At 36.8% G+C, this 15,664-nt stretch overlaps 1 protein-coding gene across 3 annotated transcripts in view; it reads left to right on the top strand.

Annotated features, from left to right (window-relative positions):
• Positions 1–665: 665 nt before the first annotated feature.
• mms22l.L (MMS22 like, DNA repair protein L homeolog) overlaps positions 666–15,664 on the top strand; it is a 50,882-nt gene continuing 35,883 nt past the window's right edge. For 2 of the 3 annotated variants that reach the window (XM_018263375.2, XM_041563013.1), the window contains exons 1-12: positions 667–992; positions 2,889–3,014; positions 3,161–3,213; positions 5,131–5,218; positions 5,940–6,117; positions 6,471–6,564; positions 7,802–7,932; positions 10,132–10,245; positions 10,361–10,540; positions 10,780–10,842; positions 12,950–13,069; positions 15,412–15,638. In XM_018263375.2, the coding sequence (XP_018118864.1) occupies positions 820–992; positions 2,889–3,014; positions 3,161–3,213; positions 5,131–5,218; positions 5,940–6,117; positions 6,471–6,564; positions 7,802–7,932; positions 10,132–10,245; positions 10,361–10,540; positions 10,780–10,842; positions 12,950–13,069; positions 15,412–15,638 (1,547 nt within the window). In that variant the 5' untranslated portion in view covers positions 667–819. Of the gene's footprint in view, positions 993–2,888; positions 3,015–3,160; positions 3,214–5,130; positions 5,219–5,939; positions 6,118–6,470; positions 6,565–7,801; positions 7,933–10,131; positions 10,246–10,360; positions 10,541–10,779; positions 10,843–12,949; positions 13,070–15,411; positions 15,639–15,664 lie in introns of all 3 variants that reach the window. The other variant, XM_041563014.1, reaches the window with a different exon arrangement.

A 15,664-nucleotide genomic window follows, 5' to 3' on the forward strand; every position in this document is an offset into this window, starting at 1 on the left:
GGGTAGCTACATTGGGGCATCTACATTGCCGGTAAATTTGTAATACCGGCCCCCGGCCCTGGCAGGTGTTTTACCGGCTATGCCGGTAAAATACCGGCCAGGTGGCAACCCTATGCCCACATAGAAAGAAAAAATAATGAGTTAACGACATCACCAAAATAACGAGACACACAAATGAGAGCAATTATGTTTGTTTATTGATAACTATGCTATATTTTATTACAATGCAGGACATGTAGAAGTCCTACCACAACACTGATATATGTTATATGTAGAAACATCCTTTTTTTCTTATGTGGATACAAAAGTAAAACATATTTTTTGTTAATAAAAAAAGCACACACCTCAAAATTTAGCATCCAAAAGCACACACCTCAAAACTTAGCATCCATACACCAAAAAATAAAACCATAAGTAGGCTCCTCCAATAACCCCTTAAATTAAGGGCACACACCATACAGAGATCATATCCAGCAACAGCAAATGCCCCAGGCTGATGCAAACGCAGATCGGTTTTGCACAAATACAGATGTATTCCACTGACTGCGTTCAATAACGCGTTCTTATCCACGCATCCACGAGTACCCACTAAGCAAGAATCACGTGCATTCTGTTTATATACCTTGAAGAAGGCGACAAATAAGGCGCCGTGTCACGTGTTGTTAGAGACGTCCCCAGGCTTAGCGTCACGTGTTCATCTTAGAGTCACGTGTTCGTGACGTCTCCCGGGGACGTTTCGCAACTTGGAACTAGCAGCCACCGTACAATTATTGCTGTCTGAATTTTTCCCGCGAAAGTAGCGAATGCTCGGCGGGTGCAATGACAGCGGATTTCAGTGGCTCCCTTACTCCGCCCTTCTCCCCGTACTTACCGGAACTGTTAGTGGACGAAACATGCAGGCCTCCCTGCTTCTCCTGTGCCTCTGCCAGTAGCTTAGGGAATGGCAATGCATTTCCCTCTACCTCGTATTTATCAACTGGCTCATTAAAAAGGTACGTGCTTCGAAAACAGGTTTCTGAGAAGAAGGCCTCCTTGTACAGACACTGAACGTGCAAATGCCCCTGCTGCTACATGCCATTATCCGGTTTAAAGGGGACATTCGCCTTTTCATTATTCTTTACTTTGTATGGACCTCTTCCGTGCAACTGTAACGTTCATTTGGTCTCCTCTGCTTTCTAATTTATAAGGTTTACTGTTTTGACTCTAAAAGAAGGTCTGGCTCAGCCCAGTAACCAATAAAAACAAATTGACATTAACACTTTCATTGTATTACTTATCTTTCTAGGCTTATTCAAGCCTTCTACTATTCATCTAACATTTTGACCCTGGTTGCTAGGATAAATAACCTCTAGCAACCAGGTAAGGTTTTAAATTCCAAGTCTTAAGAAAAAGAAAGTTTAATATTCAAAAGCCACAAAAAAAAACAAGATGCCCAATTGCAGTTTGTTTTATTGTCTACTCTACATCCTACTAAAAGTAGATTTTAGGGTGAACTACACTTAACCTGTAAATATCAAGTATTCTCACTACTTTCCACAAGAGAGGCCTTGGGATTTAAGCAATAGGTATATCATTGGGTTTGGGATTCTCACAGGGGCCAACCTCCATGTTAGGTACCAGTGCCCTAGAGTAACTCTTTATGGTGTACAACAAAGTTGCATCTTGCTGTAGATACTAGATGGAGAACAGAGAGGTCTCTGCAAAGTTGTAGAAACAGGCAGGCAGGTAGGTAGATTGCACAGCTTCACTGAAAAGTTGAATTTTGCTGAGAATGTTTGAACTCTTGAGTTTATTTGCTGCTACTTCAATAGGCCATAGCAATGTATCACCAGTAAGTTTTTATTGGGCTACTGCAGGTATATTAATGTAAGGAAATCTGTGATTTCTGTAGGTTGTTGCCCAGTGTTAGGTTAGTTGATTGATTGTATGCAGCAAATAGTTGAAGTAGGTAAGCTGTTTAGCAGTACTGTATGTAATACATACTATAACAGATGGAGGAGGCCTAGAAGTTAAGTCATCAGCCTTTGATGTGGGATCTCATGCTATAGACCTTAATCTCCTGGTGTCCCAGCATACCAAGTGCGCATATAAGGCACACAGAGCATTGGCTCCACTGCTCTCAGAATGTTTTTTTGCAGGCTGAGAGAAGTGAATCTGCTCCCTTCTGCATCTACCTGTAAGATTGTATTGACAATCATAGTTTCTGCATGCTTGTACCAAGAAGTATACAAAAAGGACACATTTTGTGTAAAAAAAATAAATAAGAATGTACCAGTGCATAATACTCCTTTAGATATAGAAGAATTGTGCTTAAAAAAAAAAGTTTTTCAGGTTGATTTATTGAATATTTCTGCAAAAACCCTAATAATCCCACCCTTCTCTTCCACTTCCTGCTCTCTGAATTCCCAGGCTGTGCAGGGGATCCGGCAGCTCTCAGCACACTGCACTGTAGGATAGGAACCAATCAGCAGCTTGCAGGACCTGATAGGGAACTGAAGCCTGTCTGTGCTTGTGTGACTGCAGGGCTGTGATTGGCTGTCCTCCTATGCCCCTACTGTGCTTCTGACAGGGACAGTTAGGAAACGCCCACCCCTCATTTGAAATACAAACAGGGAACAGTGAACATCTATAGGGAGCTCCAATAAAGGGGCAATATTAATAATATTAATTTTTAGCACCATGTAAAAGCATCTTTACAATTACTTACAATTGCACTACTAAGAAAGTGGATTTGTTTAGGTGCAGTTTGAAGGTCCAAGAAGAGAAGAGCAGACAGTCATAATCTGAAACAACTGTCACACACACACGCAGGTCAGCTGTGACTGGCTTTTATCATCATTCATTTTTTTAATGTTTTTTTTTTTTTTTTATTTCATTTATTTTTTTAGACTTCTGTTGAGACTTGACCCTTCTCCGACTGATTATGAGTCTGATACTGTGGAGATTTTTGGCTTTCAGTGGGTGGCTGAAACTGCTCTTGTTGAATCGACTGATCTCCTTTTTGGATTGTTTAGGTGAGATCTGTTAGGTCCTCTGAACTTTACTCTATATTTGGAGATAATCATTTCAGATCTACCTACTAAGTACTGTTGGCAATCACACACCTCAGTTTGGAAGCAGTGAGATTATCCTTGTTAATGCCATATATCTCTTGTTTTAGGCAGAAACTTGATATCTTGGAAAACCTATGCCAACCTCTGTCCCTAGACCTTGGTAAGTAATTATTTGATATATTAATACTTATTCAGAGATAAGCTTTGTTTTTCACAGTTTGTTTTGCTGTCAGGACAGAATGATGTCTGGTTACATGGGCTACCTTGCTTTGTGGCAAAACATGGCAAGCACATGTTTGAACTCCCATGGGTATGTACCCTTAGGACTTTTATAGTCTGAGGCATTCTCTGTAGACCAATTTGTTAATCCATTCATGACCACAAGAGGTGCATTTTTGTATCAGAAAATATGACCATTTATTTGACACTTTCTGACTTTGTATGAGTGTCTTAACAAGAGTGGGATCTTTAGATTTAAAGTAAAAGGGCAATTGGAGAGATGGGATTTTTATGCTAAGCAGACCCTGTGGTCAAGGCCCCTGTGCGGGGTCTGCTTCCTTTATAGTTAAGCCACTGGCTTGTATGTATAGTGTATGCCCTACATTTGTCTAGGGCTGATAAAAGTGTGTGTGTGTGTGTGTATATATATATATATAGATATATATAGATATATATATAGATATATATAGATATATATAGATATAGAAAAAGAATTGCGGCACTCACAGGGTTTTAGTGAAAAAACAAAAAATGTTTTATTATTAAGCCTCAGGAGCTTAATATATATAGTACTAGTCCTTAAGTGTGTGCACTCAGAAAACAAAAGGAATATGCCAAGGTGCTACTAATCAGATTCAAATGTAATATCTAAGCAAAAGATGAGCACTCATTGGACTTTTCAAAACCAAAAAAGTGTCTTTATTTTTTCTTCAACGTTTCGGCTATACTACATTAGCCGTCCTCAGGAAGTTATATATATATATATATATATATATATACATACATACACATATATATATATATATATATATATATATATATATATATATATATACATACACACATTTATCAGCCCTAGACAAATGTTTTGAGCCATTGTAAATACTAATACATAGCTCTGCACCCAGGCACCTTATACCAGTATACATGCTGTGCCGGCATTTCTAGTTATATATACATATAGATTGGTATCCGCTATCCAGAAAGCTAACTTAACTTGCATAAATAATATGCGGTTTTTGATTTCAATATCCACAGTAATTATGCTAGTCAACACATTGCTAAAGCACCTGCCAGCACTTGCATTTACAAGTATAAAACAAAAAATCCCCTTTTATCATATTTAGGGGCAGATTTACTAAAATTCATACTCTGGATTCTTCGAGAATTCCCAACAATTTGAATCTTGGCAAAGCGACATGAAAAGTGTTTAAAAAGTAATGGTTCTGTTAGTCTGTGGGGGTCTGTTTCAGGTTCTTTAGACTGCAAATTTGGCCTACTTAAAAAATGGCATATAAAGTGGAATAAACAAACCTGTTTGATATTGCTTTATAGACTTGCTACAAGATTACTACATTCCCATTGGAAAAAAATGTTTTTAAGAACCATACATTTGACAGTTTAAGATTTACCAGAACACTATACAGTTTTGTCCAGAGAGCGGCAAGTAAAATCTCTAGTATGCCCACTGCCACTCCAGTGTCATGAGAAGAAAACATTTTTTCTTAACCATATTCATGCCATTCTACTACACTTGATATATGTTGATATGTATATTGATCATGTTGCCTATATTATTTTCAACCATTTTCTCTCTTCACTATATGTGCTTGCATAGCTCTTCCCATTGTCCTTATTTTACATACATTGTGCAGGTGAATTATTTGGAAGTAACTTGAGACACTTTTTGAATTTATTTTGGTCTACTTTTTTGGATACCAAGTGGCACAAGCACAGCTAAATCTCCTGATGAGATTAAACTAATCTTGGGAAATATTAAATGTTTGTAAATGATATTTGGAGGTATGTTCATTTAGTTTTAAAACAGGCTACTTACATTCAATGACTTCCTTTCTAGGACAATTAAGTAACATACACGTTGAGGCTGAGGAAATAAGAAGTCAGTGTGTCCAGTTCTTACATTATGTCAAAGTATTTATTTACAGGTAAGAAGGGCAATGAAACTTAATTTTATACTTTTGTATATGTCCATTGGAAGCAATGTCTGAATGTAGAATTTTGCTGTTACATAGTTTTTTTGCAGATTCTGCTTGCATTTTCCTCTTTGAGTAAAGGTGTGACCATACACTGCCAGATTCACTTATTTAATGAGATTGTCAAATGAGCCGATATGAGACTGATTTGGCCATCCACATGCTGGGATCATCCACTGGGGTTTACGGAGACCCGCTGGAAGGAGAAAAGGCACAGGTTACATAGCAGTTAATGGAAGAAACAACATTGTATTGGACAGAGCTTATCTGTAATGTGCTATGTAACCTGTGCCTTTTCTTCTTTTTCCAACTTGACTGGCTGCCCCCATGGCTACACAGCAGCTTATTTATATAAACTATAGTAGTCTTTCTGAAGCAAACACACAGATTTTACCAGTGCATGCTAACAGTATAATATATGTTATTTCCTTTAAACTGCTTTCATATTTTGGTGTTGCTGTTCCTTTAAGAGGAGGCAGTCAGTGACACACTTGCAGAAATGCACCTCAATTACCTTGTATAGTTCAGCACAAGCTTTATTCCATACAAAAAATCAGCTGTCTTATAACGAACCTAGTAAAATTACTATGTGGTCTTTTTTTAAGGTATTGCCCAAAAACTGTATTTCTGCAACATTTAGCTTATTTTTTTTTTTATTATTTTTTTTTTATAGATTTCTTGATCCACCCCAAAAAATGGACAGTATTTCAGTCCACCCTTATGAGGAACTGGAAGCCCAACTTCCCTCTAAGTTAATAGAAGAACTTCACGGTTTGAGCTTGTATATTGGGCACCTCTATGAACTCCCAAGCAATATTCAGGCAGCTGTTCAGCTCCAACATCAAGGAAAGGTTATTTTAATTTTTGTTCTATTTCCAATTCCTATTGGAGGTATTCAGAGAGTAGTTGTTGCCAAAGTAGTGATAGCATACTGGGTTAGCTTTTTGATACAATGCTTCACTACTGATGCTCTAAAGTTAAGCAAAATGGCAAATAATTTGTTTAGAAAAGTAAAGACAGACAACTCTACTCCAAACATTTTTAGAAATGTACTTGCATAAGACTTGGTCAAAAGTTCACAACTTGCTGGCAGAATTGGTGCCATGTGCAAAATAGCATACTTGAAATGTGTGTTAGGTGTTTTCTTAATTGATAATAAGGACTGTTGTATTGTTTTTTGATTTTATACTTTTTATTTGCCAAGGTCTTGCCAGCATCCTGGCACCTACTCCACCTTCACTTTGATGTTCATTGGTCCATTTTAGAAATTCTTCAAATTTTGGGAGATAAGATGCAAGGTAAGCATGCTCTAACGTGCACATAACACTTCCCATTGTGGAATATATTAAAGTGCACAGAATGCACGCATCGTAAATTCTGCATAGGTTGACACAAGTGTTGTGCAAAGCAGTTAAGATGAAGAGATTTCTCTGTTGTATGTTACTGAGTACCAGATCAGCACCAGAGGTAGTGCAAACAAATTGACTTTTATATACAGTATTGGACCTTTTATCCAGTATACTCTGGACCTGGGGGTTTCCGGATAATTTGGATATTCATATCTTACAACTATTAGAAAGTCATTTAAACGTTAAATAAACCCAATAGGCTGGCTTTGCTTCCAATAAGGTTTAATTATTTTTTCTAGTTTGGATCAAGTACAAGGTATTGTTTTATTATCACAAAGAAAAAGGAAATCCTTTTAAAAAATCTGGATTATTTGTGCAAAATGGAGTCTATGGGAGACGGCCTTTCCGTAATTTTAAGCTTTCTGGATAAAGGGTTTCCGGATAATGATGATGATGATAATGGATCCCATACCTGTATTATGAAATATGAACCTCTAATGCCAGAACTCTTAATACAGGTATATGACCTATTATTCTAGCTAGAATGGTTGGGACCTGGGGTTTCCAGTTAAGGGGTTTTTCCATAATTAAATTATATTTTTCTCCATAAGTAATAAAAGGCACTAAGTTTTCCCAAGAGCAGTAACCCATAGCAACCAATAAGTTGCTTATTTTTAAACAGATGACAAGTAAGTGCTACCTACTGATTGGTTGCTATGGATTACTGCACCTGGGTAAGCTTAATGCCTTTTATTACATAACCCCCATCAGTCTAGCCAAACATTTAAACATTAAATATGATTGTTTTTGCTTCAAATATGGGTTTATGGAGCTTACCATTAAGTACAAGCTACTGTTATTATTACAGAGAAAATGCAAATGAAACAATTTTAAAGTAGTGGCTTAAAATGGACTTTGGAATAGTTTTCCCGTAATTCGGTACCCAATGATACTTATGGTGATTTACATGATTCCTTTTTGTACAGTAAAATGTTTGTCCCTCTAATAGAAAACTACTTTTAAAATGATCAAGTAATAATTCTAAAATGTTTTTTTTTTTGATTGTGAAATTAATTACAAACATAATTTGGGTCATCTGAGAATAAAGTTAAACCCTGCTCTGTTTTTTTTTCTTTTTTCAAAAATTTATTTTTTATTTTGTTAATGTAGCTTATTTATTTTCTAGGACAAATTGTGTATGCACACGAGTATATTAATCTGATTGGAGAAAACTTGACTAATGTGAGCCTGTTTGAAGAGCTCTGTGAACACTTGCTATGTGATCTGATTTATTATGCAGCCAATAGATATACTCAGGTATGGCTTACTACATTTTATATTCCCATTTATTTGCTCATCTAGTAACCCAATGAGAAACGTTTTCTCCATTCTAGTAAATGCCTGTCTGTTCAGGACAACTTCAAATAATGCAACAAAATTGGTTCACCAAGTAGGAATACTGCTGGGGGAATTCTGAGTGAGCAATCAAAAATATGTCATTGCTAATTAAATTGGGAAGTATATTTACAGATGGTAAATCAATATCAAGTAAATATATTAAGGTTTACTGATTTTAATATTTACAATAATTAGACCATGGTAAATTACAACTTGGAAACTGGCCAGCATGCTATTCTGTAACTAATTAAAAACGCTTTCTTATCACACTGGAATTATTCTACCTACATTTGAATGAATGGAGGAGAGTTACAAGTGTTGCCAAAACACAGTCCTATTAATCATAGGATATAATGACCAGTGGCAGAACTACTGTGGGAGCAGGGGGTACGATTGGGACAGGGCCTCTTGCAGCTCACTCACCACTGATTCCGGGTGGAAAATCTTGTACGGAGGGGTGGGCTGGCTGCACGTCCTGCTCCAGGGCCAGCCCCCCTCTAATTACGTTACTGATAATGAACCAAAATCCTCATGCGTACCATTGCCCTAAAGTGGGTTCAAAGGTCAAAACCAGATACCTTTAGTCACAAATGCGATAACTTTCTAGTAAGTTCTGTAGGCTTAGCCAAGATTGTAACAAAAAAAAAAAAAATCCCCATTATTTACTTGACTTTGTCTTTTTGGAAAGGTCTTCCATTATCCTTAAAGGGGTGGTTCACCTTCAAACACTTAGTTGTTTTCAGAAAGATCACCAGAAATAACTGACTTTTTCCAATGACTTTCTATTTTCTATGTATGACCGTTTTTCTAATATTGAAGTATAAAGTGTCATATTTCACCTTATGAGGAGGGGGGCTCGCTGACCCTGTAAACTGTTCTAAATGGATACATTTAGTTGATACATTTCTTATCTTTGTCCCTGCTGAGCAGGATCTCTGGGTTTCATTACAGGCAGTTGTTAGAATTGATACAATAGTTGCTAATACTCCAAAGATGCTGCTGAGAAATGTATCAACTCAATGTTGCAAAATTGTAACAGTTTAGAGTCTGCACCTGAATTACTGAGCTGGCAGATTGAAACATCAGAAACATTCAAATTTAAACTTACGGTAGATTTTAGAAAAACAGTAAAAAATAAATAATGGAAAGCAATTGAAAAAAATCTTTAATTCTGGGGAACAATCTAAAAACAACTGAATTGAAAAAAGTGTTTTGAAGGTGAACAACCCCTTTAAGAGCAATAACAGTGACAGAGTTGTCTTCTCTTTTGATTTCTTACTAATCAGACACAATTGAACGTGATGCAACACTTCCGATGTGTCAATATGATGTCTGCACCCAGTTTTTTAGGCACAAGTATACTTACTCTAATGACGCAGACTACTGTGGAAACCATGGAGGTGCTAACTCCAGGGTCCCAAAGGCCACTTGTGTTCAGTTTCGAATAGGAGGCAGGATGGACAGGATGGACACTGGTGTAAAGCCCAACTATGCAGAATTGTTTTTTTGATGCAAGTAATTTTTAATGAATATTACTGATTCACTCAACAACTGTTGTAAAAGTTACACATCAGCAACTGTGGTTATGTTTAATTAGGGATGCACCGAATCCAGGATTCGGCTCGGGATTCGGCCAGGATTCAGCCTTTTATCAGCAGGATTCAGATTTGGTCGAATCCTTCTGCACGGCTGAACCGAATCCGAATCCTAATTTGCATATGCAAAATATCGGCGGGAGGGAAATCACGTGACTTTTTGTCACAAAAGAAAGGAAGTAAAAAAATGTTCCCCTTCCCACCCCTAATTTACATATGCAAATTAGGATTCGGTTCGGTAGTCGGCCGAATCTTTCTACAAGGATTTGGGGGTTCGGCCGAACCTAAAATAGTGGATTTGGTGCATCCCTATGTTTAATAAACGAGACCTAAAATCTCAGTGTAATTAAATGGCATTTTTATAATGCCAAGTTTGGTTTGTGTTTAAATCAGGGGCCAGTATTTCTGACTTTGTTTCTGCCTGGTGGCTTCTAAGTAGTATTATCTTTTTTTGCCCCGTAAGTAAAATTAAGATATAAATATTTTTATTCAATTGCTATTTAGTGTCTTATTTTTTTTTCAGGTACGTCCAACTGAAGCTTTAAATAATCAAATCTATCATTGTATTTGTGTCAAAGAAATGTGGATTTTACTTGTTCACCTTCTTGACCATAGAAGTAAAGGATCGTCTTTTGAGGTAAATTGTTGGTCATGCTGAACAATTTATTTTTACACACCCATATATTCGTAGTAATGTTTAATTATTTTTAATCTCACATTTTGTACTCATTTTTGTTTATTCTCTTGACCAGAGTTTTTGGATCCGGATTAATAAACTATTAAGAAGCATTAATCAAGTTTCCAACAGTACAGAATCCTTTCACATCTCAAGTATGGTGCAGTGTAAAGACCCTTTAGGACTTAGCTGGTGGCTTGTCGCACACCTTGCACCGCTGTATACATTTGATCGGAATGGGAATCTGGAAGAAACCGTAAGTGCTTTACACCCTATAAACTTTATGTCAAATAAAAACTGTGCTTTACATTTGTCAACTTGAATCACCATACGCTGTCTGAATAACTTCAGGGTTGTACTGAAGGACCAATCTTACAGCCTTGTCTCCTCTACGTAATGAGCGCAATTCATACATGTATTTTCTGCATTTGATTTTGGTAATTAAAACATTTGGTTTATTTATTTGTATCTGTTTATTTACTACTACTAATCCAGGTTAAGATATCATCAAACTGGAAACTTGTTGAAGACCTTCTTAAGAAATCAAGTGATACACAGGTACAGAACAGTCCTCTCTGCGACTAGCTGCGGGGCTGTCATGACAGTCCTGCAACCCGCTCGTCCTAGGACCGCCTCCAAACAACTGGCACGTTGCAACCATATGTCTGCTGTTTGGACCTCTGCTACATCCCCCCCGTACACAATGTCACACAACTTTAGAAGTGAACAGATTTTTTTAACCTTGTTTTTTTTATTTTTTTTTTTTAAATTACAGTGTCTTTTGTTTTTTGCCTAAAAACTTTGGATTTTTAAGAATATGAACCAATATATGGTTTTCTGGAGTCTTTGTATTGTTCAGTAGACATTTGGGGTTTATGTTTGATTTATCTTTGTATGTAAGAAACTGTGCAAGATTTTCAGAAATTTCAGAATCACTAAGAAAAGCTTTGCAGTTTGATAGACTGACGTAGAAAGATATATTTACCCACTGAATTCATCAGAATGTGTACTTTCTAAAAATATATGTGTTTTGATGGGTTATACTCCTTAGGGCACATATGGCTCATAAAATGCATTCAGGGTGCTTATAAGTGATGCGAGTCCCTTACTGGTAGTATGTGTTGGTAAACTTATGTACATTGGCCATGAAACTGCTCAGTAGACACCCACCGATTGTTTTAAGGTTTTTTTAACTTGGTACATAACGATGTGTCGAACAGGTAAATGTACAGTAACAGCCCAGAAGTTCATGTTTTCAAGGTTGTTGACAATAGAGCCCCATTGGTAGACAATCTTTTGTCAGTAGCAGTGGCAATGCACATGCTTTGTTTGCACAAGGCTGATGTTGAGAAACTAAGCTTAGGTCTGTTGAAAATCCTAATGATTTATCTTAATGATCATTAAGATAAAATCTGCAAGGTTACAAATACCATACTAGCTAATGTTGCAGAACGAATAGCTATTGCTAACTGTGGTGGTTTTGTATTGTCAGCTTTGTGTTGTATATATTATGTTTATTGTTGGCTCAGGTAACTGATAGAAGCCCATTGTATGTAGTGTGAATCATCAGAAAGAAGATGGAGAACTGAATTCTGTTCTACTCTGCAGTGTTCTTTAGCTGATAGAGAAAACAAACAAATCAGTTACATAGTTAATTTTGGTTGACCAAAGTCCATCAAGTAAACCCCTTCAAACGAACTGAACGTATATACACATACTTAGTAAGATAAGTAAGTAGATCCATATGGTTTGTTAAATGTATTGGATATATATGGAATGTAAGGTTGCTAGCAAGAACAACTTGTGTTAACCAGTGCCCTGCATCTTCTGTGATGCCTACTGACATGATAGGCATGGCATGCATGGTTGGTTCACAAAAGACCACTTGCTGTTGACCCAAATGTTGGATGCTACCTCCGTTGCAGTGGTCACTATGGAGTATCTCCAAAGCGGGAGAATTTAAACCAAGCAGTCTTGCTATTAGTTTTCAGTATTACTGAATACCTGTAACTGTTTTGTGTGCAATAAGGGGCACATTTACTTAGCTTAGGCTTAGGCTACTTCGACTTAGACTTCGAATCGAACGATTCAAACTAAAAATCGTTCGACCATTCGATAGTCGAAGTACTGTCTCTTTAAAAAAAACTTTGACTACCTACTTCTGCGCTTTAAACCTACCAAGCATCAATGTTAGCCTATGGGGACCTTCCCCATAAGCTTTCTAAGCTTTTTTGATCAAAGGAAAATCCTTTGATCGATGGATTAAAATCCTTCGAATCGTTCAATTCAAAGGATTTAATCGTTCGATCGAACGATTTTTCCTTTGATCATTCGATAGAAGTATTTGCGATAAATCCTTCGATATTCGAAGTCAAAGGATTTTACTTTGATGGTCGAATATTGAGGGTTAATTAACCCTCGATATTCGACCCTTAGTAAATGTGCTCCTAAGTGTGCAGGTTCATCATACCCTTTTCACAGAATAAATCTTAAAGAAAGTTAGTGGTCAAATTAATAATTTTAGTATTTCCAATACCAATTTTTTTTTTTTTTTACTAGACGAATAGCAAACCTCTTTCCTATTAAATAACATATACTGAAACTTCTTTTATATGTCCTCATTATTTTACAGCAAGTTAAACGTTTCCTTTTTTTTCTTGTTTAGAATGGAGTGCGTGAGGATGAGCTTCGAATGCATCTGCAGTGCTGCTTATCATTATGTGACATCTGGGAGTCGAACCTTACCGCTGGAACCATACTGTGGGAATATTATAGCAAAAATCTGGTCAGTAAAGCCTTGATACAAAAAAAAATTTGAAAAAATCAAGCTTTTGTATTTTACTGGGTAACAATGAATCACCATTTAATGCTTGAATTCTTAATGTATGAATGCAAAGTGTACATGAAATAATTTAGAAGCACCTTAAATACATTACTTCCCCTTCATTCCTAGGGGACACAGTCAGTAACTAACTATATTACAAAGATTTTTTTTATTTTGCACAGCCCATCTTTTACACAGTTTTAATGTTTACACTGAACTGTTCTTTTAACTCCTATCCCTCCTTAGAAGCCAGGGCTTTAGAATCAAGAAACTCATCCCAGACCTTAAATACCAGGCTCAGTGTTCTGCCTTCCACACTTTTGTGAGCCTTCTAAACAGTTTTTTTTCAGGGCAAACTGTGTGTGTTTGCTTTATATTTTCCATTCTTCTTTGCTTATTTTTAATGAAGCCTTTACTTTACCTGTTTCAGTCTCAAGGATACACAATGACACAATAAACTTGCCTTTGCTTTACCTGTTTCAGTCTCAAGGATACACAATGACACAATAAACTTGCTATTAAAACATACAGATGTTAATAAACTATGATAAATTATCTCCTCCACAAGAACCAATCTAATATTAAATAAAATAGGTTAAAAGATCTTCTGTAAATATTTATCAGCTATAAGCTTAGTTATGTTACCCTGAAATAATAAATAGGCAGTGTTAATACTCATTGGTTATAGTGTATTTTGCAAGAATTCTTCCATCTGTAATTTTTTTTTTCTATCAAATATTTCTACCTCTAGGTATGATCAGTAAGCATACCCACAGTTCATGAACTTGGTGCTCACTTTCTACATAATGTTTTGCAACTGTTATATTGTCCGCAATAGATTTAATGATGAGTGATGTATAATGTATGTTAATACAGGTTGTTCCCTTAGGTTGGTGGCACACGTTAAGATTCCAGGGACAAATCTCTACTGCAGGCGACTAATCTCTCCTAAATGCCTTCCTGCCGGCAAGAGTGCAAATCGCAAACGGGAAGGCATTTCGGCGAGATTAGTCGCCTGGGGCAACTAATCTCCCCAAATCTTAACGTGTGCCACCACCCTAACAATATCTTCTTTTGTCATGCACTTGCAATGGCCACAGAGCAAAGTAGGAAATTGTAATCTAAGGTCTAGGTGTGAGGAGTAATTGGACAGCCTCGCAGTTGTTGGCAGACACTGGTAGTTTTTAGCTTTGCTTTGTTGCTGTAGCCCATCTCTGCTTTCAAGGCATTGTGGGGGGAGGCATTCAAATAGCTTTTGTATGAAATTCTCATTTGATATGCTTCATCAATGTACCAACCTCATCTATCTTGCAAATAAATGAACCCTCATCTTATCTCTGTTTCATCCAATCGTTACAGCAGTTATTTGTTGCAATTTATACATCTTTGTGTTTTGTCTTACTTCTATATTTATGTTCAGTATGTTGATTAAACTTCAGAGATACAATATTGCATTTTTTTGTTTGTTTCCCTTTCACACAGACAGCAGTATGGTATTATTGCAATCATGTGGGGGTGGGGGATTTGCCACAAATATTGCAGGGCTTTGTTCTGGTGGCAGACAATGGTGTGTGGCTTTTTGTGGCACATTCCCATTGTTGTCTGTTTCTTTACTAGTCTGTTTAAAATAGCAAATGCTTGACACATGCCCCCCCCGCCTGTGGAGAAACAAGCAAAAGGAAAGTCACTAGTATTCATCCTAAATATTTCTGTAGGCAGTTTACATTTGTTCACAGGTAAACATCCCCTTTAGGTAATTTTAGACATTTTGTTTGCTTCTACTTGCTTGTTACTTCCAATTGACTCCTGTTTCACAACCTGAGAGTCATCCTGCTTAGGTAACTATCACCTAAAACCATGCACCAGCACATCCAGGATTGCCCATTAATTTCACAGGCACTACATTACTCAAACTACTTATTTAGAGGGTTGTTGCACATGGATGTACTTATTTATCAATATATTCACATGTGTAAATTATTTGGAGCAGCCATGGATTTTTTAATGAGATTTCATCAGCTGAAGACTGAAGTGAAACAGAAGGTCAAATTTAATGTAAAAAAATAATGCTCACCTTGTAGAATCGCTTCAAAAACTGGTCTGTCCTGTAACTGTCATAGGGAAGTGACCTTTGGTAAGTAATAGGTATTCTTGCTGCCCCTTAAAGTAGTGGCAATCTAAACATCTATTTTAGTTTATATAATCTAATTTCCATTTTATTGTAGGATTTTAAATATACATTGGATGTTTTTAATCATACTGCACACTAATAAAACTTCTACTTTTATTTCCAATCTCTTTAGAACAATCCTTTTACCATCCGCTGGCTTGGTTTGCAAACATTGGCATGTGTCAGTAAAAGCCCGTGTTCTATGCTGGAGGTGGTGAGGAGCTGCTGCACCGATAAGCTCTCTCTTGACTTGTATAAGTCTGATAACAGCTACCTCATTTTCTTGAGGATTTTGGCTCGGCTGATGAAAAAAGACAAAGAAAGCCGTGGAACCCATCCTTGGAAGCAGATTAAAGGAAGGTCTGCATATTTTTTTTAAAATGCAT

The sequence above is a fragment of the Xenopus laevis genome, chromosome 5L (genome assembly GCF_017654675.1).
Source record: "Xenopus laevis strain J_2021 chromosome 5L, Xenopus_laevis_v10.1, whole genome shotgun sequence".
In the NCBI taxonomy this organism is placed as follows: Eukaryota; Metazoa; Chordata; class Amphibia; order Anura; family Pipidae; genus Xenopus; species Xenopus laevis.